At 40.6% G+C, this 24,361-nt stretch overlaps 1 protein-coding gene across 8 annotated transcripts in view; it reads left to right on the forward strand.

The window, feature by feature from the left end:
- The window catches only part of IL18R1 (interleukin 18 receptor 1), a 36,605-nt gene that overhangs the window by 7,787 nt on the left and 4,457 nt on the right, over nucleotides 1–24,361 (forward strand). For all 8 annotated transcript variants that reach the window (XM_027624091.1, XM_027624092.1, XM_027624090.1 and 5 more), the window contains 7 exons: nucleotides 3,478–3,721; nucleotides 7,730–7,898; nucleotides 10,766–10,916; nucleotides 12,866–12,928; nucleotides 16,160–16,280; nucleotides 18,675–18,814; nucleotides 19,976–20,137. In XM_027624091.1, coding sequence (XP_027479892.1) covers nucleotides 3,478–3,721; nucleotides 7,730–7,898; nucleotides 10,766–10,916; nucleotides 12,866–12,928; nucleotides 16,160–16,280; nucleotides 18,675–18,814; nucleotides 19,976–20,137 — 1,050 coding nt within the window. The remainder of the gene's footprint in view (nucleotides 1–3,477; nucleotides 3,722–7,729; nucleotides 7,899–10,765; nucleotides 10,917–12,865; nucleotides 12,929–16,159; nucleotides 16,281–18,674; nucleotides 18,815–19,975; nucleotides 20,138–24,361) is intronic.

Genomic DNA, 24,361 nt, shown 5'->3' on the forward strand with positions numbered 1-24,361 from the left:
CCAGGTGCCCAGCCATCTTTATTATTGATTTTTAGAAAGTTTTACACACATTCTTTTTCTCCCAACATGAAGGCCAAGATTCATCTCATTATTTAGGTAGTGAAGACAGTGAGTGGGAATGCCTTACAGGTCTTGAGGGAAGTACTTGAGTTAGAAGGAATACATAAGAAAGACCGCATAGACTAGGGAAAACAAGCAGGCTTTATATCAGGTGGCAGGTACCAGTTTTAACTGATTAGCAGTGATGGCTTGGAGACTTTTATCAAGAAGGATTCCGTGGCTTCATCAGGATCCTTTGGAGAAGAGATTCATGACTGATTAGCAAGGTTCTCCTTATGCTTTGGAGGAGAAGGTGGGAACACAAGTATTGATTTGCCTTGATCTGTTAATTAGGAGAGGGTAACACATAAGCCCATATCCCCTACTTTCAGAATTACTGCTGAAGAGATAGGGAATTTAAATTATTGATACTTTCAAATAACTCCAGTCCAATATTTACTTAAGTGGGTCCACTTTTGTTGAGATCCTGACAGTGCAATACTACCCAGATGTTAAAGGAAGGAGGTAGATCTGCTCCTCTTGATGCCAGATGACTAATCTTTTAGAAACTGCAGGGTGAAAAAGCAAGGTGCAGGGAAGTGTGCATTGTGGATACCTTGCTCTGTAGACACACACTAATAACCTTGCCCCCAAGTTACAGTGAAACATGTTTCAGGCTCAAAACTAGTCACACAGCCTATTCTATAAGGTTACTAAGGTCCCAGCTCTTTGTCCTTTTAGGTATCTGAAGAGCACCTTTCATAAAGGGTTCACTCTGGGCAAATATGACAATATTCTACGTGAGGATTCATTTAATCTAGTAGAAGTTGAATGACAGTATCCTATTTATTATCCAAACTCAAGACATTTCCAAACACAGACATCATTCCAAAGGGTCTAGGTTGTTGACCCTGTTGGATTCTTACTCTCTGTTCATGTAGGAATGGGAGTTCTTGCTCTGGGCAGTCCATACACCTTGAATTCCACTCACTTTTTTTTTTCAATCAAAAACAATTTCTAATCAACAAAGCCTATAGTGTGAAGCATAAGAAAGATTAGGTAGCTGAAGCCATTAACTGCCAGGGGAGCGTGAACTTTCAACTCCAACCGTCTACCCCTGGAGGGTCTGTAAGCCAGGTTAGGTTTCTACAAATGATAAGTCCTCCCCCAAAGAAATGGTGAATGTGTCTATCACAACACAAGCACAGGTGTTTATAGACGTGTTCTTTTTTAAGAGTGGCCGAAACCTAGAAATAACCCATATGTTCAAAACCCACAGAATGGATAAATTGTCAAATATGAACACAACTGGATGTACATAACTATGAGAAAAAGAACAAATCACTGCTTCATGCAGCAACATGTCTGCCTATCAGAGACATGATGATTTAGGAAAGAATCTAGGCAGAAGAGCACAGACTGTAGGATTTGTGTCCTTTGTTTTATGTATATTATATCCCTGAAATGGGAAAATAAGTGAAATTGTTTTTGACATGCCATCCTTTTGGATGTCCATTAAAACTAACACCAACACTTACACATGTATCACACCTTCTGTGTTGAAGTAGTGAAATGTAAAATGGAGTTTCTATAACAACCACCAAACACAAGGTTGGTATTCATTAACACTTGTACTTTGAGGTAGATTTCGACCTCCATGTTTTCAAAGAATACTTCTACCATTTGAGCCACTTCCTCTTTACATTGTGGTTAACAACATCGAGTTAAAACCAGACAGTTGCTTTGAGAAATAGACCCTAACTATAGAGAAGACCATGCCCTCAGAGAAATGCTCTACTTAATTTAAAGATTCTCATTCTCAAAATTCAGTTACAGGGCACTGTTGGTGGGAATGCGAATTGGTGCAGCTAGTGCAGAAAACAGCATGGAGGTTCCTCAAAAAATTGCAAATAGAAAGACCATATGATTCAGTAATTTCATTACTGGGTATTTATCCAAAGAAAACAAAAACACTAATTTGAAAAGGTACATGCACCCCTATGTTTATTGCAGCATTATTTACAACGGCCAAATATGGAAGCAACCCAAGTGTCCATTGATAGATGGATGGATAAAGACGATGTGGTGGATATATATACACACAATAAAATATTACTCAACCACAAAAAAGAGTAAGATTTTGCCACTTGGGACAGCATGGATGGACCTAAAGGGCATTATGCTAAGTAAAATAAGTCAGAAAGAGAAAGACAAATACCATATAATTTTGCCTATATGTGGAATCTAAAAAACAAAACAAATGAATAAACAAACAAATGCAGACTCCTAAAATACAGAGAACACTTTGGTGGTTGCCAGAAGGGAAGTAGGGAGATGAGTGAGATACATAAAGGGGATTAAAAGTACAAATTTCCAGTTAGTTATAAAATAAATAAATCACGAGGATGATAATTACAGCGTAGGGAGTATGGTCAATAATATTGTAATAACATTGTATGGTGACAGATGGTGACTACACTTATCGTGGTGAGTACTGTGTAGTGTATAGAATTGTTGAATCAATATGTTGTACACCTGAAGCTAATATAAGACTGGATGTTAATTATACTTGAATAAAATAAAAGGGCATGCTGGAGCCACCGGAGAACAGGATATGGAAAGGGGCCATGAGGGCTGACTTTGGACTATCAGAAGTTCAAAAGGAGGGGAATGATGACCCTGTCAGCTGAAAAGATCAGATAAATTTCTGAAGACAGAGTATCTGGGTTGATTGAGAAAGAGGGAGGGGAGAAGGGAGGGAGAGAGCGAGCTTGCAAGAGCATTCAAGGAGGGAAGTAACAGATACCCAGATTTGGAGTGATACTGTATTAATCAATCCTTGTCAGTCCACGTGGTAACCCAGAGAGATAATGAACTCACACACACTCTAAGCTATATAGGAGCACCTTAACCAGCCCCAGGCCTGCCCAGGGAATGGTCAGGTAAACTGATTGAGAGCACACTTCTGGTGAGACAGGGCAGGAACTCTGAGGACTCTAGATTTCTTGTTTTCATTTCCATGGAGACTCCCCAGCTAGGGATATTTTGGGGTAGGTGTGGCAACACGGTGACCTCTGTGGTTTTCGTTAGGAGGAATCTGGAATGTGTAACATTTTCTTTGGAAAAGACTTCACTGCATTTATCTGTCCTCTAGCTATGGTAGGTTAAGTTTGGGTCGTGTCCTGTTTGGGAAAGGCATTAGAAATGTTGTCTACATTTATGCCCTGAGAGTGTCCTAGTGTTGGAAAGATTGACTTTCTGTCTCTTAGTGTTGGAAAGATTGACCCTTTTTAAAATGAGAACTCACAAGACTGAGACATTGAGATTGCTCAGGACTTTCTTACTCACCTGGCTTATTTGCCTCATGTGTTATGAAAGAAAACATTTACCTTTGTCATTCTGTTTTTGTTTTTCTTTTACTTTGCTAATCTTATGAAGAAACTTGTACTTCACGTTTTAACATCACCGCAGTCAGAGGGGAACCTTTCTATCTGAGATATTGCTCATCAGCATCTGAGCCCAAGAATGAAACAGCCGTCATAAAATGGTACAAGAGCAATGGATCACAGGGGCGCATTGAGCTAAACTCAAGCAGTTCACCCAGAATTTCTCTGCATGATTATGTCTTGGAGTTTTGGCCAGCTGAGCTGGAGGACAGTGGATCTTACTTTTTCCAAATGGGGTAAGTATAGCTTCTCTTTGTGTTAGTGTATTTCATAGCACTCTTGGACTTAGTTCAGCAAATCAGATATACAGCATCTGAAAGGATAATCCATGCATTTACTCTCCCTTACCCCCCCTACAACATGCAATAAATACTTCATTATGGAAAAATTAAATATCTGCCCTTGTGTTTATCTTTTTAGTGATCTTAACGAAAGATTACCTTAATATCTCTTTTGGGGAATCCTTAGCAAAGATAAGTGGGTACCAAATGAAATTCATTTTAAAATTCAGCTGCTCCTACTGTGTAGAGTTGTTGGTCAAATTGGATAAGTGAGGACTCTATATTGAACGTGTGGTGAAGGGGGGCAACGTCAGCTTCCTGGGTGGCATCCTCAGGCTGGGGCAAAGGGTCGGAACTGGTGTGGACTCATCCCGGTCCAGTTTTCCGGGGTTTGTTGAGTATCGGGTGGTAGTGTGAGTGAGGGATGTATGGGTCTTGCACCCAGTCACAGACCTACAGCCAGGAGCAGTGAGAGAGAAGAGCCCAGAAAAGGCTTTGCATGACTTTCACGGGACAGACCCCTATAGTCTATGCCAGGACACTCATAATCAAGAGTCCAAGAGTCATAAGTTCTTTGAAATGAGAAAAACCAACTGAATGTTTCAGTGATTATTACTGAACTGGGTTCTCTTTATACTTTATTTGGTGAGCTGGGAAGGAGCAGCTGGGACAAGCGGTGTTCTATGTGATGGATTATTAGTCTTTATGACATGGTGTTTATCTGGCATGTTTGTGGTGCTGTGTATGTACTTGCCTCTGCACGTGAGTATGTGTGTAGTTTTACAGAAATCTGAGGCTGACCTGGGAAAGATAGCTCGGGCCCAGGGGAGAGGAGTGCTGGTGGTGTGCTCTCAGATGTAGTAGATTTCTGGGGTGGGTCCTGATCATTATCAACAGTGCTGTTGAGAGCGGAGTGAGATAATCACGGTGAAACCTTGTTATCACTCATGTGGTTTTGCCCAAAATGAGGTCATTTTGGTTTGTTTCTATACATAGGAACCCCCAGGAGTCAGAAATTCAAGAACTCTTTTCCTGTTGTTTGTTTTGACCAGTGAATTTTGTGTGTTCCTTGAAGAGTGACGATTCTAGAAGTAGCTCACAACTGGGACTTTTCACACTAATGTAGAATGGATACTCACAAATGGGGTAAAAAAAAAAATCTCCCTAGTCCTGATTTAATAAAGGCATGATTTAAATGCGGGAAGTACTCCAGACAGGGCAGGAAGAGCACATTGAGGGGAAGAGTCAGTTATCCACAAACATCGCTTGGAGACAGATAGGGACAGAAGGCAACGTCTCTCTGATACGGAGGGTGGAGAACACAGCCTGGCTTAGGAAGGAAGACTGGAAGCATCAAATAGAGACAGGCTGTCGGAGAAGTGTGGAGAACTAGGAAGATGATCGGACAAGGCAGGAAAAACAAGGTGGCTCAGTGGCTGTGGTGATGAACTTTGAAAGGTGTTGGAGGCTGACGAATAAAGTGAGACTAATGTGATGGAATGAGGAGAGACCTTGACAGTGGTTTTGGGAACATCAGTGGGCGGGGTGCAGCACCTGGGTGGCTCAGTCAGTTGAGCTGAGCGTCTGCCTTAGGGTTTGGTCGCGATCCTGGGGTCCTGGGATCGAGCTCTGCATCGGGCTTCCTGCAGCAGGGAGTCTGTTTCTCCCTCTCCCCCAGCTGGTGGTCACTCTCTCTCTCTCACATAAATAGATAAAATCTTTAAAAAAAGAAAACCAATGGGAATCTACACAGTTTGTTTTGGACACCTAGGGGCATTGAAGATGGGGATTTCTTCAAATTTGGGTCACTGGTGAACAATATCCTCTGTGTGTGTGTGTGTATACGTGTGTGTGTGTGTGTGCACAGATTTAGATGAGCAAGCCTCTGTATTTCATGTGGAATCTGTCCATTTGAACCATAATCCTTTCATTTTTCAGGAGCCCTCTGCTAATAATCAAAGGCCTCTGGAGACTGATACTTGAATCCTGAAGTCAGATCAAATTTTAAGAAGGAAATCCACCAAGAAGGGAGGGGATGCAGGAGAGAGGGGGTGTTTGATGCTAGAGGGGAGGGCATGAATATAGAGAGAAAAGCACATGCAGAAGTCTCATAGTCATGTTCTAGATTGACAAGCAGCAAGATTGACTTGGTAAGGGGCCTCCCAAGAATGGGCTAAAGCTTTTCAGATCCCCTCTTGTGTGGCAGGAGTGGCGCCTGTGACCAAGAATGGATGGCCTTGTGGGAGAACAGGGGTGGTCACAGCTTTGGTCAGTTGGCCTCAGCTTCACACTGGCCTTCATGCTCCCCGAGCAAGGACAGTGTCCCCTTGTTCCCACATTCCCAGGGCAGTGGCTGGGACGTGGAGGCGTTCTGTCAGTCAGGACTTACTGAGAGTTAGGAATTAGGATTGCAGATGTAGAGAACAATATGGCCCGATAAGATGGAAATATGCATGTACTGTCTTCCTCGTAAGTGACAGGACAGAAAGATCTGGAAATAGAACTCTGTCCAGCTCAGCGGCGCTGAAGTCGGGGAAACATTAGACACACTTGGGAAGACGATGATGCCAATGGGATTCTGAATCCTTTCCAAGGGCCGCGTAGCTCTATTATGTTCCATGGCCGCTGACCTACCGCCTTTAACCTTGAGGACAGCTTGTCAAGCCACCCACCACTTCCTGCCCAAGGGAGAAGCCAGACTCACCTCGACTGTGAGAGCATAGTATCGGGCAGTGCAGTCCTGGTCTTTAGCACCAAACTGAAGTGTGTTTGCATCCTGACACTGCCGCTGACCGGGTGTGGGAACTTGGGCCAGTTATTCAGCTTTAGGTGAGGTTTAGCTTTCTGACCTCACGTAAGAGAAATCGCCATCCCCATTGCACATGCGCGGTGCAATGCCCGGAGCTCAGTGAGTGCTAGTCTTCCTTCCACGCTACTGTAGACTTAGGGCACTGCAGGAGCCTGTGGTAGGTACAAAAGGCACACTGGACAACTTAACCACACGTCTGTTGTGTTTAGTATGGGGATCTGTATATTGCATGTGCAGTTTAAACAAACATCAGGTTGCAAACGTTTCCTTGTTTCCTGGCCAATAGAACATTATTGTAGAATGTAACACTTTTTTAAAATGTTTTAACTTAAGGGGCGCCTGGGTGGCTCAGTGGGTTAAGCATCTGACTCTTGATTGCAGCTCAGGTCATGATCTCAGGGTTGTGAGATCGAGCTCCTTTTTAAAAACTGTGTTAAAGTTGTTTCCTCTTCCAGCTTACTAATTTCTAATCAGAAGGAACAACACCAATAAAATCAATTCAAACTAACGTTTGCTCAGTAAAGTGCTAATATAGTTATGCAGCCACTCCAGACTTGGCTTTACTCAACAGTAAGAGAAGAGGATTAGAAGAAATTGCCCAGAGAAATATAAAACCCAATGCATATATACACACTTCCAGGAAACAAGTTCAGGAGTTTGTTTGTGGATCTCATCAATCCACTGCTACTGTCCCATCCTGAGTTAAGAATCTTTGAACTTGTACATTTTCAAAGATCATTGAGGTTTTAAACATTTCTGTCCAGACACCCATAATATATGGTCTGTAGCAGGTGTTGTGTGTGTGTGTGTGTGTGTGTGTGTATATGTACCCATAATATATGGTCTGTAGCAGGTGTGTGTGTGTGTGTGTGTGTGTGTGTGTGTGTGTGTGTGTGTGTGTGTGTGTGTGTGTGTGTGTGTAGGACTGCTGAGGTTTTTCTCTTTCACAGCCCCTTACCCTTGTCCCATGACAATTGTTAAATTTCTTGCTGCACTGAACCAAAATGGGGCAGAGCATGGTCTGGGCATCAGTGAATGAGCCTCTTTATACAAAAATAAGGAAAGGTTTTCACTGGTTGGATTGGTTACTAAAAGGTGGTATTTGCAAAGTCTCTGTACTAATTATAAAATACCTTTAAACCTTTGTTTCATAGACATGATACGCATGAATGGAAATTAAATGTCATTGGAAAAAGTAAACACAGGTGTTTTGCTGAAAGACAACTAATTAGTAAAACTGTGGAAGTTCAAAAATCTTTGCATGTAAACTGTAAACAAAACACATACTATTCAAAACTGGCCAATAGAACATCACTGTATAAGGTAACACTTCTAAAATATTTTAACTTAAGGGGCGCCTGGGTGGCTCAGTGGGTTAGGCGTCTGACTCTTGATTTCAGCTCAGGTCATGATCTCGGGGTCGTGAGATGGAGCCCGGCGTCGGACTCTGAGCTCAGCAAGAAGTCTGCCTGAGAATCTCGTTCTTCCTGTCCCCCGGCCCCTTACTCCTGCTCTCTCTCTTAAATAAATAAATCTTTAAAAAGTATTTTAACTTGAGGAAAAAAAGCCCAAAATCCAAAGTGAGGCTGTGGAGCATCCTTGTCTTGTCCCGTGCAAGCTGCCTGACCCCTCGACAGCTCAGCTGCCCGTCTGAGCAAGGTGTCCCAGCAGGGTTGCTCAAATGAGCTCCTGCCCCATATTAAGTGTTTGATAAATGGTAACAGCTTCCTCTTTCTTGCCCTTCTTTCATTTTCCTCCTCTTTTGATAAATTAAATTTTAGGAATGCAAGATTAGGGATTTTTATTTTCTTCTGCCACATAGATTTAAAATTTTAAATTCTATTGTATACGATATTTGTATTGTATATGTATTTTTTCTAAACATATGAGTTCCTTTTATAAAGATGGAAGATGGGAAAAATGCACAATGAAGACAGCAGAGCTCACTCAGAATTCCCCCAGCCAGAGACGTTGGGATTTTTGTGTGTGTAAACATCTACTTTTAAAAAGTGATATTTAAAAACATGTTTTTAAATAAAAATGGTATTTTTAATGGCTTGTATTTTTCCTTTATCCACTAAAAATTATATTGCGATTATTCCCCTACCTCTTTAAACATCCTTCCGAACGATTCCATTGTGTATTACACTTGTGTCTAACTAATCCCCTGGTTTGAGGCATTTGTTAGTTTCCTACTTTCCACTCTTATTTGCATAGCTAAAATAAGTATCCTTCTAGTAAGTCTTAGGGTGTGTGTATGATTTATTCTTCAGTCACATCCCTAAAAGTAGAATTATTGGATCAAAGGCTCTGAGCACATTTATGGCTTTTGCTCCACATTATTAAACTTCTCTCCGGGGAGCTATGCTAGTTCAAAACCCTCTTTTCCAGCACCACCACACACTGTGAAGTCATACCGTTAGAATCTGACATGCAAAATTTCTGTACTTTTCAGTAGTTTTTTTCCCGATTTCTTTTCTTAATAATAAATTGAACATCTTATGTATTTATTGCACCTTAGGATTACTTTTGTGGATTATCTATTTTCTTCAGCTGGTGTACCTTTTACTTGAATTGTAAGAGCTCTTTTAGACAATACTATGGAGATTATATATATATTCACAAACGTATCATAGATAAACTTATAGTATATACATATATAATACATAGACATACTTAAATTACATACATGCAGACACCCAACACAAATTATATTATTTCTATAGAAGAACAAACCTGAAAAATGTGACTCTGTTACGGAAATTTTAAAGAGCCATATGGGAGAGTGAGCCAGACAGAAACCCTTCAGAAAGTTGAAGCTACGGATGATTTCCTAGAAATCTTTGTTTGCGTATTTTGCTTCACCACTGTTTACTTGTGATTTTTCAAGGAGAGCTCTTATCCAAATGTTTTCTAAATGTCTGAGTCAGTCCTGAGTGGACTTGACTCTATTTCCTATCAAATGTGCAAATATTTAACAGTAGTTATAATTTTGTGAGGTTCAGTGTACAGGTTTCAAGAAATCTCAACATGTGGATATTTAAATTCAGAAAATAGATCTGCTGAGGCTGTTTCTAGCTAGATGATTAAACACAAGGTTCATTATTCTCAGCCTGTTTACAGATCATGGCCTATCTGAGGGGAGGAGAGCAAGGAAGCTAAATCAGTAAACACATGATTGGAAATAAAAATGAAGAGTCTTTGATATTTAAATGTGCTTTGGAAAAAAACAGTTTGGGGTCATAAAAGTTTGACATGTACAGAAACAATTTACTGAAATGAGGATGCGGGTGGGTGCTTCCATGCTAAGCAACCTCTGGGCTTAGCCCCAGTTGCTGCCAGCTTTGGCACCTTCGAGAGAGGTCTGTGGGCAGTACATTCTCCTTGTTCCTAAGCAGGAACAGTGTCACATAGTCAAGGTTAGCGATTTACTTCCCATTTTCCATATCTGGATGTTAGATCGCTTAGAACCTCTTCCATGGGTGACTGATGGCTAGATTGAAGAAGGTGGCTTTTTTGTTTTTTTTCATTCCTGTGACCTATATGGAAATTTGTGGTGGAGAGACATGTTTGTGTGTGCCTGTGGATTTGAATATTCTTGGTACCTTTCTGATCAGTCCACTGTCTTCTGGTGGAAGACATCAAGAGGCTGGTTGGTTTGCTAGGTACTCAGGTCTCTGAGTAATTTTGCTCCCACCTCCACTACCCACCCCCAGGATGGATAGTCCTGAGTATATGGACTTAAACTACAAGTGTTACAAAATAGAGTTGGGCAAAAAGTTTTCACCCAAGCAAGGATTTTTTTGTCATAGTGATTACTCTCTCTCTCTTCCTTTACCTCCTTCCTTCCACCCCTCCTTCCCTTCTCCCTCTCCCTTTGTCTTTACCCCTCCCCCCCTTTATGTGTAAAAGAGAGAGATTAAAAGAAAATGACAGGAGCAGCTACAGCACCCCCTATATTCTATTTCCCAGCATGTATTAATAACAACAATAATAACAGTAATGGGACTATGTTTCATTGTTGCCACAGAGGCAGTACCAGATCCCTGGGACATCGACTCAGATATTACTAGTTTTCAGTTTCCCCCTTTTTTAAATAAAAATCTTTTATAAATTTGAATCAATATAACATGATACTGCTTTTACTTAAAATATTTTAACTTGCTTTTTTCCTTTTTTTTGCAAAACAGAACTGTGAAGAGATGGAGAACAATAAAAACCCAGTTTTACAGAAGAATGCGGAGTTTAGAGATCAGGGATATTACACCTGTGTGTTTTTCATTCATCATAATGGAAAACTATTTAATGTCACCAAAACCTTCAATGTAACAATAGTTGGAGGTAAGAGAAATTTTAGAATGGGAAAGAAGCAAATGTATCTTTGTAAAATGAGTTTTCTTTGTAATGCAGGAATCCAAAGGCAACTTAACTTGGAGTTGTGACCACATTGCTCGCTCAAATATAAGGGTCAAATTGTTTGGGCATCATTCACCACATTGGAAAGATTATTTTCAGCGGGGGGGGGGGGAAGTAAATGACCTTTATATAGGTGAGCCTCCCATGAGCCAGCATTCTTATTTCATGTTTGAGTAATTTGAGGAATCTCTTGTTTAGCATATGCTTTCACTCAACAGATATTCTTCAAAGTGTCTATAATTCAATAAACTGTACTGAGCATCAGGAGGTAAAAGAGGCAGGGAAATAGGAAATAAAGTGTGTAACGTACTAGAGAAATTTGAGTATAGGCAGGAGAGGTGATAATCCACATAGGAGTACCCTAGTATATGAAACTGGATTCATCTGTGAGGTGTTAAGGGTGCAGAGAGAGTCCAGAGGAAGATCAGAGTCTGGAGACTCCAAGCTGAGTTTAGAGGCTGAACATGAGATGGGCAGGAGGACATGCCGGGGACAGGGTGCTCTGGGATTTCAATGATATACTTCAAGTTTTAGTAGATGGCATACTGTCTTAAAGATATTCTTTTACACCACCCCTCCCCTAGGGCTCCCACTGACATTCCTGATGGCGGGGCGGGCGGGGGCGGGGGGGAGGAGACGGATCCAGAGAAAGATAAGCAATAGCAATTTTCTACAAAATCACCCCTTTGTCCTGGAATCAGTTCATGTCCCTCAATATTCTCAAGACCTGAGAGTTCCTACTTTCTCTGGTGGCATCCCAGGTCCTGCTGTCTGCCTGTATTCATTCCACACATGCCCAGAGAGTCTGAATCCCAGAAGAGCCAAATCTGACTCGCTTGGAGTTTCACTTTGCAAGTTTCATCCTCCAGTTCCTACCCACACACTCACCACTCGTTTCTCTACCCTTCACTCTGCAGCATCACACTTCCCGAGAGGGCTTAGGTAGGGTTGGTGCCGGAGAGCCCCTTAGGCTCCCTTCACTCCTTCTGCATATACATCGTGTTTGCTGAGCACCAGTAAGCCCCAGGAGTTTGCTGAGCATCGGGAATGACTGCTCTGTACATTACTTGTAAATGCCCCAGAAGCACCGGCTGTACCAGAAGGGAGAGTCTAGGTCATGAAGAAAGTTGCCAGTGCTGATCTTTGGACTGACAAGAACTTGACAACGTAGCAGGTTCAATATGTGCTCTCCGTATTCGGCAGTTATTAGCTCCCTAGGTCGTATGACAGCATTCAGAGGGAAGCTGAGGCCGAGAGTATTAGGTACCTCTAGTCAGGGTCAGAAGTCACTCGAACAGAAGCAGAGCTGAGCCCGCAGGTGTGGACATCCCTGCAGGGCCAGGACTAAGGTGAGGCAAGCGAGGCATCCAGAGCACAAAATTGAAGCCGTGTTTCCCTCACTGTTTGCGTGGGAAGGGTCGACACCTGAGAGCGAGTGCCTTGCCTACTGCACAGAGTAGAGTCCCTGTCCCCAATAAATCTGTCTGTGAGGAGTTGATGAGAGCAGACAGGAGGAATAAAGGCAGAGCAGAAAGGCATTTCCCGGGGACTTTCCCACTAAGTCCTGCAGGTGGGTTTGTCCGCCTGGATGGACATTTTCCTCTGGCGTTTAGCTGCAGAAGCCACAGATTTGAGCTGAGGGAAACCCAATTCAGTGTGTTTTCTCCAGTTATATTAGCTTTGAGTTGACGGAAAGCGAAACGACAAACACTATCAGCTGCAACCATTAATTAATGAAAATACGGCAGAAGTAAGTGTAAAGTGATGACTATTAGGATCTTTGTCACATGGTATAAGGGTGTTACTACAAATACTTGTCTTAGAGAAGCTCAGTGTAATGCTGACGCATTTTTCTTTTCTTCTTTCACTTTTAGATCGCAGCAAAATAATTCCTGTTCTTCTTGGACCAAAGCTTAACTATGTGAAGGTGGAATTAGGTATATTTCGACATACGTATACTCTGCATTTAGGAATGGGGGTAAAACTGAGTCTTCCAAGGCTAAATCTGACTCAATGATCGATCCATATTGTGCGTGCATCACACGTGCCAGGCTTAGTGAAGAAAAGCCTATCATTGTTTGAATGTTGCCATTTGTAGGCTGGTGAAAACGAATGGTCTGTTGAAAACATTATACATAGGGTTTTGGTCACCCTGCTGTGGCTTTTCTGTAATAGTCTTTTGGCCACTTTTAAATATGAAAACTCTAGGGGCGCCTGGCTCAGTCGTTAAGCGTCTGCCTTCGACTCAGTTCATGATCCCAGGGTCCTGGGATCGAGCCCCATGTCGGGATCCCTGCTCCGCGGGAAGCCTGCTTCTCCCTCTCCCACTCCCCCTGCTCTTGTGTTCCCTCTCTCGCTGTGTCTCTCTCTGTCAAATAAATAAATAAAAATCTTTAATAAATAAATAAATATGAAAACTCTGAGAGAACACTCTGGAGGAATGATTCAGACTTATTCTGTGGTCTGAATATTTGATTGATGAATCAATGGGCTTTGACTCAATGGACTTAACTGACTGTACATTTAAGATTTGCCTAGACAGGGCTTGATGAAATCAGTGCATCCAGTTGCATAAGTAATTCCTTTCCAAAAGGGAAGGAAGGAAGGAAAAGAAGAAATTCACATATGCTACACCATGTTTTATATTAGGTGATTGAAATATATTCTTGAATTAAATCTTCCGAACAACTCCAAGGGGTATTATTCCCATCTTGTGGATTAAATGACCAAAGCCCAGGAGAAAGGGTTCAGTAACTTGTCTAAAGTTAAATCAATAAAAAGTGGCAAAGCTGGGGTCCAAGTTGCTGTTCACTGTTTCCTAAGCCCACACCTTTGGGCCAGCATCTGTCACAATCATTTGTGGGACCACATCTGCCCAACACAGCTCGGATACTTTGCGATTTGTAGTTGTTGTTTGCCTGCTTTTTATTGGTTTCTGAACTTAGCTCTCTTATTTCTTTCTTCTCATTTTGGGCTTAATTTGCACCTCATTTTTCATTTGTCGACATGGAGACATAGAGAATTAATTTCAGTCAACCTCTCTTGTAGCACATGCATTTTAAACTCTAAAGTTCCCTCTAATCATGACTTGAGTTGTTTCCAACAAATACGGGTATGCCATATTTTCATTACTATTGGGTTCAAACATAAAAAAAAAAAAAACTTCCCTTGTGATTTCTTCTTTCTTCTATGGATTATTTTTTCTTCTTAATTTCCAAATCTTTGGAGGATTTTCTAGTTGTTTTTTGTTGTTGTTGCTGTTATTGATATATAGTTAAGTTCCATTCTGGTCCAAGATTATACACTGTATCATTTCCGTCATATGCAATCTGTAGTAACTTGCTTCAGGACCAGAATGTGGTGTGTCTTTGATGAATGTTCCAAGTGCGTCTGAAACAAATATGCATTCTGCAGGTTTTGGTTTTATCATTCTGTAAATATCAATTATGTGAAGTTAGCTAATGGTATTATTCAGATCATCTGTATTTTAACCAAGCTTTTGTGTGTTTTCTTTATCTGTTACCAAGAGATGTTAACATCTCCAACTACAATGGTAATTTATCTCTGTACCCTTTAGTTCCGTCAATCCTTGCATTATATATGCTGAGGTTATCTCATGGGCATATACAAACTGATGCCTGTTGAATTGATACTTTATCATTATAAAATTTCTCTCTATCTATCATACTTCTTTCCTGAGTGCCTACTTTCTCTGATAATGGATAGACATATAGGTTTTCTTTTGTTTGAGACTGACAGGCTTTCTCTCTCTCTTTTTTTCTTTTACATCTTTTTACTTTTAGCATTTCTTTGTAAATCAAATACACATAAAATGTATCTCACATAGATGGCATATATTTGGATCTTTTTTGAAATCCAGTCTGTATAGTGTGTAATCCACTTGCATTTCATGAATTATGGATGGAGGTGGTGTGAAGCCTCTCATCTTGCTACCTGTTTTTTAGTTGGTTTATGTGTTCTTTGGTCCTTTTATTCCTCCCTTCCTTTTGGATTCATAAAGTATTTTCTTTATTTAATCTGCTTTGTTTTCTTTTGTGTTAGACCTTTTTGTATCCTTCGTTAGCAGTTCTAGAGATTACAGTATGTATCCTTGTCTGACTGCAATAAGACAAACATACATCTCAGCACATTCATAACTTCACAGCATGGGAGGACCTTGCAACAGTTCATTTCATTTGTCCCTCCTACCTCAGGTTGTGCTGTTATTTTATGTATTTCTCTCTTGCAGATGTGCTAAAACTCACAATAGATCACATTATTATTGCTTTAAATAACCCACAGTCTTTTATGTTTACTCAAATATTTGTATTTTCTTGTGCTCTTCATTTGTTCCTGTAGTTGCTTGCTTTCATCTGGGATAATTTTTCATGAGTCTGAAAACTTTCCTCTGGGATTTCTTGCAGTGTGGTTAAGGTGGGCGGGGGAGGGGCACGGGGCCTTCAGGCCTGTGTTTGTTGTACATCGTTTCCTCTATGGGGGTTTTCTCTCCTAAGTACTATGAGACTGTAGGAGAAACCGGTCAGCCTTCACAGCCTCCTCAGCAGTCATCCTGTAAGCCCGTGTGGCTGTCAGAATTTCCACTGGGCTCTCTTTTTTTCTATGAGATTCCCTCTACGCTGTACAAACCAAAACAAATTTCTCCCAAGAATAAGACGGCTGGCTATCTCAGCTCCCCCCCCGCCACCCCCGAAGGGCTTTTTCCTGACGGTGTTTTCAGCTCCACTGTTTCTCTTTGTTTTCTCTGCACTTGGGGGTCTATACCTTTTAGCTAATTTCATTTTTTGTGTGTGACTTACCCATTTTGTTTTTCTAGAAGTTGCCGTGGGAGTGTTGGTCTGACAGTCCCTACTAAATTGTATGTTGAAAAGAAAGTCCACTGGCCACTCTAAGTTTTAATAATTGATTTAAACATAAACATTTGAAGAGAAACCAATTCATATTTTGGTGATGGCTTATAATTGCTACCTAATTTCTCTGCTTTATACATTTTTTTAAATTTAAAAATAAGGCATATCTGTTTTGTTTCTGGAACATAGCACTATATTATCTTTATATATTAGGTTAACATATAGTGATTATATTCATTTTATACCTTTGGGAAATCTGAGTTTCTAAGATCAGAACATTGGTTATCAACTTTTATGTAGGAAAAGATGTAGAACTCAACTGCTCTGCTTTGGTGAATGAAAAGGATGCAGTTTATTGGAACGTGTGGGAAGAAAATGGAAAGGAACCTAATGTACATGAAGAGAACATAACAAGAACTAGGTATGTATATGTGATACATTATTTGTCACAATATATACAAATCACCTTTTGTTGTAGATACATGATATAAAAAAACACCAGAGTCCTGGACATCTGGGCTCTTTCCATAGTTTGGCTATTATGGACATTGCTGCTATAAACATTGGGGTGCATGTGCCCCTTCGAATCGGTATGTTTGTATCCTTTGGATAAATACCTAGTAGTGCAATTGCAAAAACAAACAAACAAACAAAAAAAACCCCAGAGTCCTGAATCAATGACTGGATGTTTAAGTTTAAATTTTAATTATAATTTACATATTTTATACTTATAATTACCATGCTCTAGGTTGACGGATTATGCAGAAATCTATTGCCAAGATCTAAGCTAGAAAAAGAAGGTCAGTGGGACTTTTTCACATCATCTTACAAAAGTAGCTTTTGGTCAGTCAGGATCTGAAGGGGATGGGGATTTTACTTAAGCATCTTATAAGATTGGTAATCATGTAAGAGTCTCCAAAGCTTGTCAGATGTAAGTTTTGTCTCAAGGAAACACTAATGTACACGTCACCTACCCTGTGACATTCACTGTTGGCAGATTGACATTGAACATAGTTATTATTGCAGCATTTTGCTGTCAAGAGTCCATTAATGGAAATTAGAAACACAGTAAGAACAGGTAAAAGAAATTTAAAAAAAAAAAACACAAAGAGGGCATTGGTTAGATGTAAGTATCTAGGAGGCAGCTCTTGGTGCAAAAAGTTTCAAATCACATGTGTATTAGTACTTACATAGCCTATGTTCTTCCAGTAAGGAATGGTCACACTTATTAAAACATGCCAAGCCTGTGGTCATTAGGTGTTTCTGAATGACTTCGGGTCATTACTCTACTTAGTAATGTCCTGATACACTCAGGTTTTAGTGAGTAGTAATCCCAAGGTGTCTGTCACCTTGGCTGCACTTTTGAGGTTTTTTTCTGCCTTTTATACTTCAAAACATTCCTTGTCATCCCACAGGCAGCTCTCGATTCTTGCTGACACTTGCCTGCGAGCTTCTAATGGTGCAAGGTCTGTGGCCTCGCCCGGTAGTGGGCGTGTGAATGCTGGTCCAGCTGAAATACATGTCTTGCCATTGTGTCTTATCCTCAGCATCAGATCTTCACTCGAGTTCTGGATGTCCCCCTTCTCGTGATCTATTGCTAATCTTTGGGGGGACAGAAGACCAACTTGCCAAACTATTTGAAATGGAGCTTAAGCTAAGCTAGGGGAGTAAGGTGGTCTTTCTTTAGAATTAGGTGCATGAGCTTTTTCCGTCACCTGTTTTGGCTTCTCACTGACCTTTTGTGCCTTACTTTCGGGGTCTTTCACTGATTTTAAATAGTTGATATTTCTGGTTTGGTGACTTCTGTGCAGAATTACGTTCTAAAATGTATTTGAGACTATTGGAGGCTACAGTGGGTGCCGTGTCCCGAGTACTAGAGACACCTGCTGTGGCAGGTGAGTGACCCCACCTGGCGAGGGCTTTCACAGGTTGTCATTGGTGGGGAAGCTGATGTCATGGGCAGTTGCCTTGCATCAACGATAGCACAACGTGAATCTCTTAAGAAGAGAAAGACAACTTGCTGCTGGTGTTTGTCTAAGTCATTTTCTGACACTCCCTGAATGGCTTAATTGGTATTTCTCATGTGCCTATGGGTGCGTCTGAGAATAGTGTCATTCTTTTTTATTTTTAAAAGATTTATTTATTTATTTTAGAGAGAGAACATGCAAGCAGGGGGAGGAGCAGAGGGAGAGGGAGAGAATCTCAAGCAGACTCCACACCGAGCGTGGAGCCCGACACAAGGCTCTATCCCAGGACCCTGAGATCATGACCTGAGCCGAAGTCAAGAGTCGGACACTTAACTGACTTAGCCACCCAGGTGCCCCGAATAGTGTCATTCTTAAGTTTATTTTCAATGCTGAACAAATAAAAGTGATCTTTAGGATTGCATGGAGAAACCTGATAAGAATCTGTATTTATGCCAAACCCTTTTGCAGCCTTGTCACGATCAGTGGAGACCTCCCCGTGGGAGGAAAACTTAAGTAGTTAGGAGACGAGAAATAGGGGGAAATAACTGAGAGAATATTTTCTTGTGTTTTCAAGTCAGCATCATTACCTTCCAGCATTTTCATTCTGGGCAGTGCACAACATCGTTCCCCAGGTGGTCTCAGGAAGGCTGTTTCTGCCCGCCCTGATGCTCCCTGGAGGAGCCGAGATTCTTGGTGGCCCAGTCTCTGAGTCCCCGTCAGAAAAGGAAGGTTCCATAGAGCCAACAGATCCACTGCTCTTGGGTATTTGCACGTATGACTTCCTCTCTCGTGGGTAATGTTGCTGGTAATGACCAACGCCTATCACTGAATTATTTCCTCTTTTACAGGACTCCAGATGGCAAATTGTATGCATCAATAATACTGAGAATTGAGAATATTAATGAAAAAAATCTTAAGTTTTCATATAATTGTGCTGTGGCCAGCGAGGGAGGCACAGACACCATAAACTTTGTCTTGTTGAAAAAAGGTATGAGAAAGTTTTATTGTGGAAGTTTGTGGAAGCTTAGAATGTTGCTGCTGAGACACCCCTCAAAGATCACCACTCCCTCATTTTACAACCCAGGAAGCAAGCTCCCGAGAGGTGAAATTGTCGACCTTGTGTCAGGCATTCAGGCTAAACTGGGACTCAGTGCCCAGCTGGAGTTCCCTGTGCATTGATTTTGTGCAAAGAATGAAAACACAAACTCTTATCTTTTGCTCTCAATCATATTGCAGACCCAGGTAGAAACCAGGGGCTCCGGACAGGGAAGCAGATGCAGCCTGGAGACAGATGTGTGGCTGGGTGTTGTGGGGGAGGCAGGCAGGGCAGCTCCGGCACACCCACAATGATCGTAGGCAAGCTTGCAGCTCAGTGTAGGATGAGGCCAATGATACTGGGTGTACTGTTGCCTCCAGCTTACCTTAGCTGGGCACTGGGCACAGGGGGCCCTTGGGTGTGGTCATTCATTCAACAAAGATGAACTGAGGCCTCCCTTCCTTGAACCAGTCCCTGGACCTGGCAGGTAGACAGTTGATGGCTCACATCAGTAGACTCCTAAAGTTTTGCACTGCCTACCTGACGGAGCATTCCGGAGCCATCCCCCTCCTTCCTCTGCCAACACAGTACAACCCAGGTCCATTGACCCAGAAGCTGCTCAGAAGTGGCTTCATATTACGGATGAAGATACTAAGAGTTAAGGGCATCAGTGACTTTCCTTAGGACTCAGACTAAGTGATGGAGCCAGGCGGGGAGCCCAGATGATCTCAGTTCAGTGCTTGCTCTCTCAAGACTATGCAATTCATTTATGTTCACAGCATACTAGCTGAGATGTAAGTTTGGGTCCCTCTGCATTTCACCCTGATATCTTACTGTCCTAGAGACTCACCTTCCCCAAGTTGGGACAGGCTATATCACAATGCTTTCAGGTCAGGTCTCTGAATATGCTTGTACCCATTTTTATTCTTTAAAAATTGGAGTAATAAGATCAGTACTCTGGACTAACGGCAGAATGTGGACTAAGTTGATAGGATGTGTTGGGTTCACAACTGGATCACTGGTCAGCGTAAAAACTGACAACTGTGGTGTGATGGTGGAAGACACTGGTAAACTGTCTTTCACTTATTATTCCTGTTGTCTTTTTCTTTCTAGAAGAGATGGTTGATATCCCAGGCTACGTCTTCACCAGAGGAATGATCATAGCTGTTTTGATCTCAGTGGTAGCTGTGTTCCTAGTGATTATGGGTGTCATTTATAGAGTTGACTTGGCCCTATTTTATAGACATTTCATGGGAAAAGATGAAACGTTAACAGGTAACGAATATCGTAATACTGGGGTTTCTTATCTTACGGCTTCATTAAGAAACCAAATAAAGAAACACTAATCTTCATTTCATTTCATTTTGATTATATTGTTGTCTTAAGGTGTGGTAGAGGTTTTCCATCGGAAAAATTGATTTGAACATTGCCTAGCATCTTTCCTTTTTGTACTTACTTGTATGTTGCCAGAAACTGTTTGCCAAACAATTGTTAATTGTTTTATACATGTATGTCATGTCCTTCTAAATGCACTGTGAGATGCTTGTGCCCAGGGGCTATCGTTATTCACACACTATCTGGGCACCGTATATAATGTGCATGATTCAGTAAACTTCGTTTAAATAGAATTGAATTGTATTATGGTTCATTATTTTAACCTGACAAAGGAGGCAACCTGATGTATCTGCAAGAACCCTGAACTAGAAGCCAAGTGACCTGGGTTCTAGCTTCCTAGATCTGTGTTTTTCTCTGTCTGGTGACCCTGTGTCTCCGTTTCTCTATTTTTAAAGGTAATTTGAAGAAGTCCTCAAGTTTCAAGACAATTACTGAATTGTGTCAACTACAGTTTAATAAAAAAAGATAATTCCTGAATTTAAAAAATCAGTCTAATCCATTGCACTTGCTTTGTGTGTGTGTGTGTGTGTGTGTGTGTGTGTGTGTGTGTGTGTGTGTGTGTGTAAGGCACACAGTTCAAAATGCAGAAAGTCCAAGAGTAGAAAATCGCCCTGTCAGCCTGTCCCATGTCTGTGTTTCCCACATCGTCTGCCATTGATAGTATATCCAAACAAATATGAATATAGGATCAAATCCCACACCTATCTAGGACAGATCTGGGCAAATTATGTACACTATTCTGAACTTTGCTTTGCTATGCTTTGGATGCACTTTGGTATCAGTTGATAAAGCCTCCTATTTGTTAGAATTGTGCAGAGTTTTATGTCTGCAGATGTATCCCTGTTTGGTCACATCTTGGGTTATTCACAACCTTTTGTTATTACAGAAATGATGTGACAGAGAGTTTTGTAGAGTCATTGTTTCATCTGTGTGCAGGAAAAATTCCCCAAAGTGGAATTGCTAGCAATAGTAAAGGGTAGATACAGTTGTTAATTGGATAGACATTGCCAATTTGCCCTGCCTACTACCATACTCCTACCACCTTCAAAGAATGGGGGTAACTTTTTTCCCATGGCCTTGCCCACATCCTTTTGGCCATGTGCCAATCTGATAGGTAAAAAGTTACATCTCAGTGTAGTTTTCATTTGCATTTCACTTACTATGCAAGAGCGTAATTTTTCATTTGTTTAAGGCTCATTTGTATTTACTTTCTCAAAGTACTCATTCATATCCTTTGCCATTTTTCTGTTGGGTTGTTGGCCTTTTTTTCTTGTTTAAACCTTTCTAGGAGCTACTTATATTTTAAGGAGGTTAGCCTCCTGTCTATAATATGAAATGGAAATATTGTTCCCAGATTGTAATTTGTCTTTTGACTTTGCTTATAGTAGTGTGATATGTGGAAGATATTTTTTATTATTCTTAAAGTATAATTGACACAGTGTTATATTAGTTTCAGGTGTACATTTTTATCATTATGGAAGGTTTTTTTAATGTACTCAAGTTTATCCTTTTATGGTTTCTAGATTTGTGGTCACAAGTAGAAAGACCCTCCTGACCTCAAGTTATGAAAGAAGTCTCATGGTGTCCCTGTGAGATTTTTCTAGATTCATGATTCACATTTACAGCTTTTAGTTAATAATATCAAATTAACAAAGCTAATTACTTCAGCTTTGAGCCTGTGTGTGTATGCAATTTTGGTGATGGAGAAAAATGCTACAACTGAGAGATCTATTTTTGGTACCTTTTGAACAGGTCTCTACTTACATGGACCAGAACATATCTCAAAATGGGCATTCACTAATATCTTTCTGATCTTCAACGAAGATTTTTTCCCCCTTTCCCCCTTTCTGTCTTTGACCCAATTTCACAGATAATTTTTTCAGTTCGCACTTCCTGCCTCCCAGTGTGGCAGTGCATAGAAACATTTATAGATGGGCTGTACATCAGCTCTTTTAAAAGTATGACCCATGACAGTGATCAGTCGTGAAAAAGACAGAAATAGAGACATAAGTACAAAAACTAAAACTTTCATAGCAATTTGATATCGATGCAATATCCAAGAATGTTTTCAGTATTGGTTTTTGAAGGATTGGAAATGAAAGAAAGCAATCAACCCAAACCAGTCAAATGAAATGAAAACATGATCATTTGCCTAACACAGTTTGAGAGGCATGAGCCTGACTTCTTAAAGTCCCAAATATACATTCACGTGAGGGTTTCGTTTATACAGAACCCAAAATAATTATTATTAGCTTCCAAATACCTTATTTTAAACACTTCACTTTGTCAGTTATCAAAACCAGCAAGCCATTCAATTACCTGGGTTTAAAAGAAATTGTAATATAAATTACAAGATTTGCTAAACCAAGAAGAGAATTGCTTGAAATTAGGTATTTGAAAGCGATCGATAGCTGAAAAACCATTTTTTCATTTTTCATGGCTAAGAGTAAAGCTGTATTACTTGTATATCACCATATAAACTTAACTGAATTGTTTTCCTGGTTTATTGCAATAGTAACATCATGATTACAAAAAAAAGGTACCTTTTAAAAAAGTGTATTTATTTATTTCTTACATCTTGGTGCCTATTCTAATAACTGACATAATGATTACAAGTGCAAGCTGTAGCTCTTACACTATTAAATAGTTCTATTTCACAGCAATCTAACAGAATTACTTGGGGCACCCATTTTCTGAGTAAACTAGGAACTGGTTCGGTTTTTACCAACTTCACCTACCTTCGATATGCATGTGAATTCTGCAGGTTTTACCAAAATATCCTTGCTTTTATATGCATGCAGTTCTGCAAAGCAGTTGCTTTCCATCAACAATAGGTTCGGACTTGAACTGCTGAACCTGAATGCCGTAAGTAGAATTGAAGAAGCTTTGCCAGGAACAAAAAGAGTTGTTTTGTGAACCTGGATGCCACTGAAGATACTAGGCTGAATTGTTGAGCATAGGTGATATGCACCACAAAGAACATGGACCTAAAATGGTTTTGTCCTATTAGATTTTAATAAAGGATCCAATTATACTTAGTTTTCAACTCAGTAGCAAATTCATAATCCCAATACTATATGCAAGCATAAATCCAACCCCTGTACCATCTAACCAATTGTCATGGAACAGGGAGAGACCATTCCCCGCCCACTTCCCCTTCTTCCTCTACCAGTCCCAGTTAGCGTCAATTGTATTATTCAGGACCTGACTCAAAATTTCCTTTTCTCAGAAAGCATGTCCCCTAGAGATCACTCTTTAGGCTCTGACCAAGCTGATTCTGTTTGTTTTACTTGTTTTGTTATACTGTCTCGCATCTGCTAACGTGTTATTTGTAAACGTTTTCAGTTGTTGCATTTGCCGGCTTTGTCTTCTCAGATAGGTTGGATGAAGATAGAAGAGGGTGGTGTATATAATTTTGTAGTTACCCAGATAGTGGGTAACTACAAACTGCAGCTGCAGACCCACAGTGGTCTTTGTTATTTAGGTAACTCTTTTGTTTTGACTTTGTCCCGTTAGCCTCCGGAACACTGCTTCATTATCAGGAATTAAATAGGAGAGATGTTATTATCAATGAAAACCTTTCAACAGACAGGAAGTTTTCATATTGGCATCTAAGAACATATAATATTTTTAAATATCACAGCATGTGTTACAATAGCATAGTGCTTAAATCACTTCTATTGTTTCTTCCTGCTTGCCAGTGTAAACGCTCAGCTTTGTTTCTGCCTTTGCCTTCCAATGGGTCATTTTGAGGGTAGACATTTTAGGATCGTGGTAGAATTAGCTGATATGAGAAAGCCAAGGTGACATTTGCTTTCCTCTCCTGGAACGAGGACATAGTTGGGCTCCTTGGTGCCTTTTATTGCCTTTAAATTCCTTTAGTTTCTGGATTTATATCTCGTATTTCTCTCCATGCCTCTATGGTGTCAAACAGTGAGAGTCTTAACATACATGCTTAAAAAACAATTTGCTAATTGGTTGCTTGATTAGCATTTGGGAGGTTTGTGGAGGCTATTTTTTGTTTGTCTTTAATAATAATTGAATTTATTTCTTGTTTTTGACAACTTAAAAAATCAGCGATAAAGAATAATGCCTAAAAAGAAC

This window comes from Zalophus californianus, chromosome 8 (genome assembly GCF_009762305.2).
Source record: "Zalophus californianus isolate mZalCal1 chromosome 8, mZalCal1.pri.v2, whole genome shotgun sequence".
NCBI lineage: Eukaryota > Metazoa > Chordata > Mammalia > Carnivora > Otariidae > Zalophus > Zalophus californianus.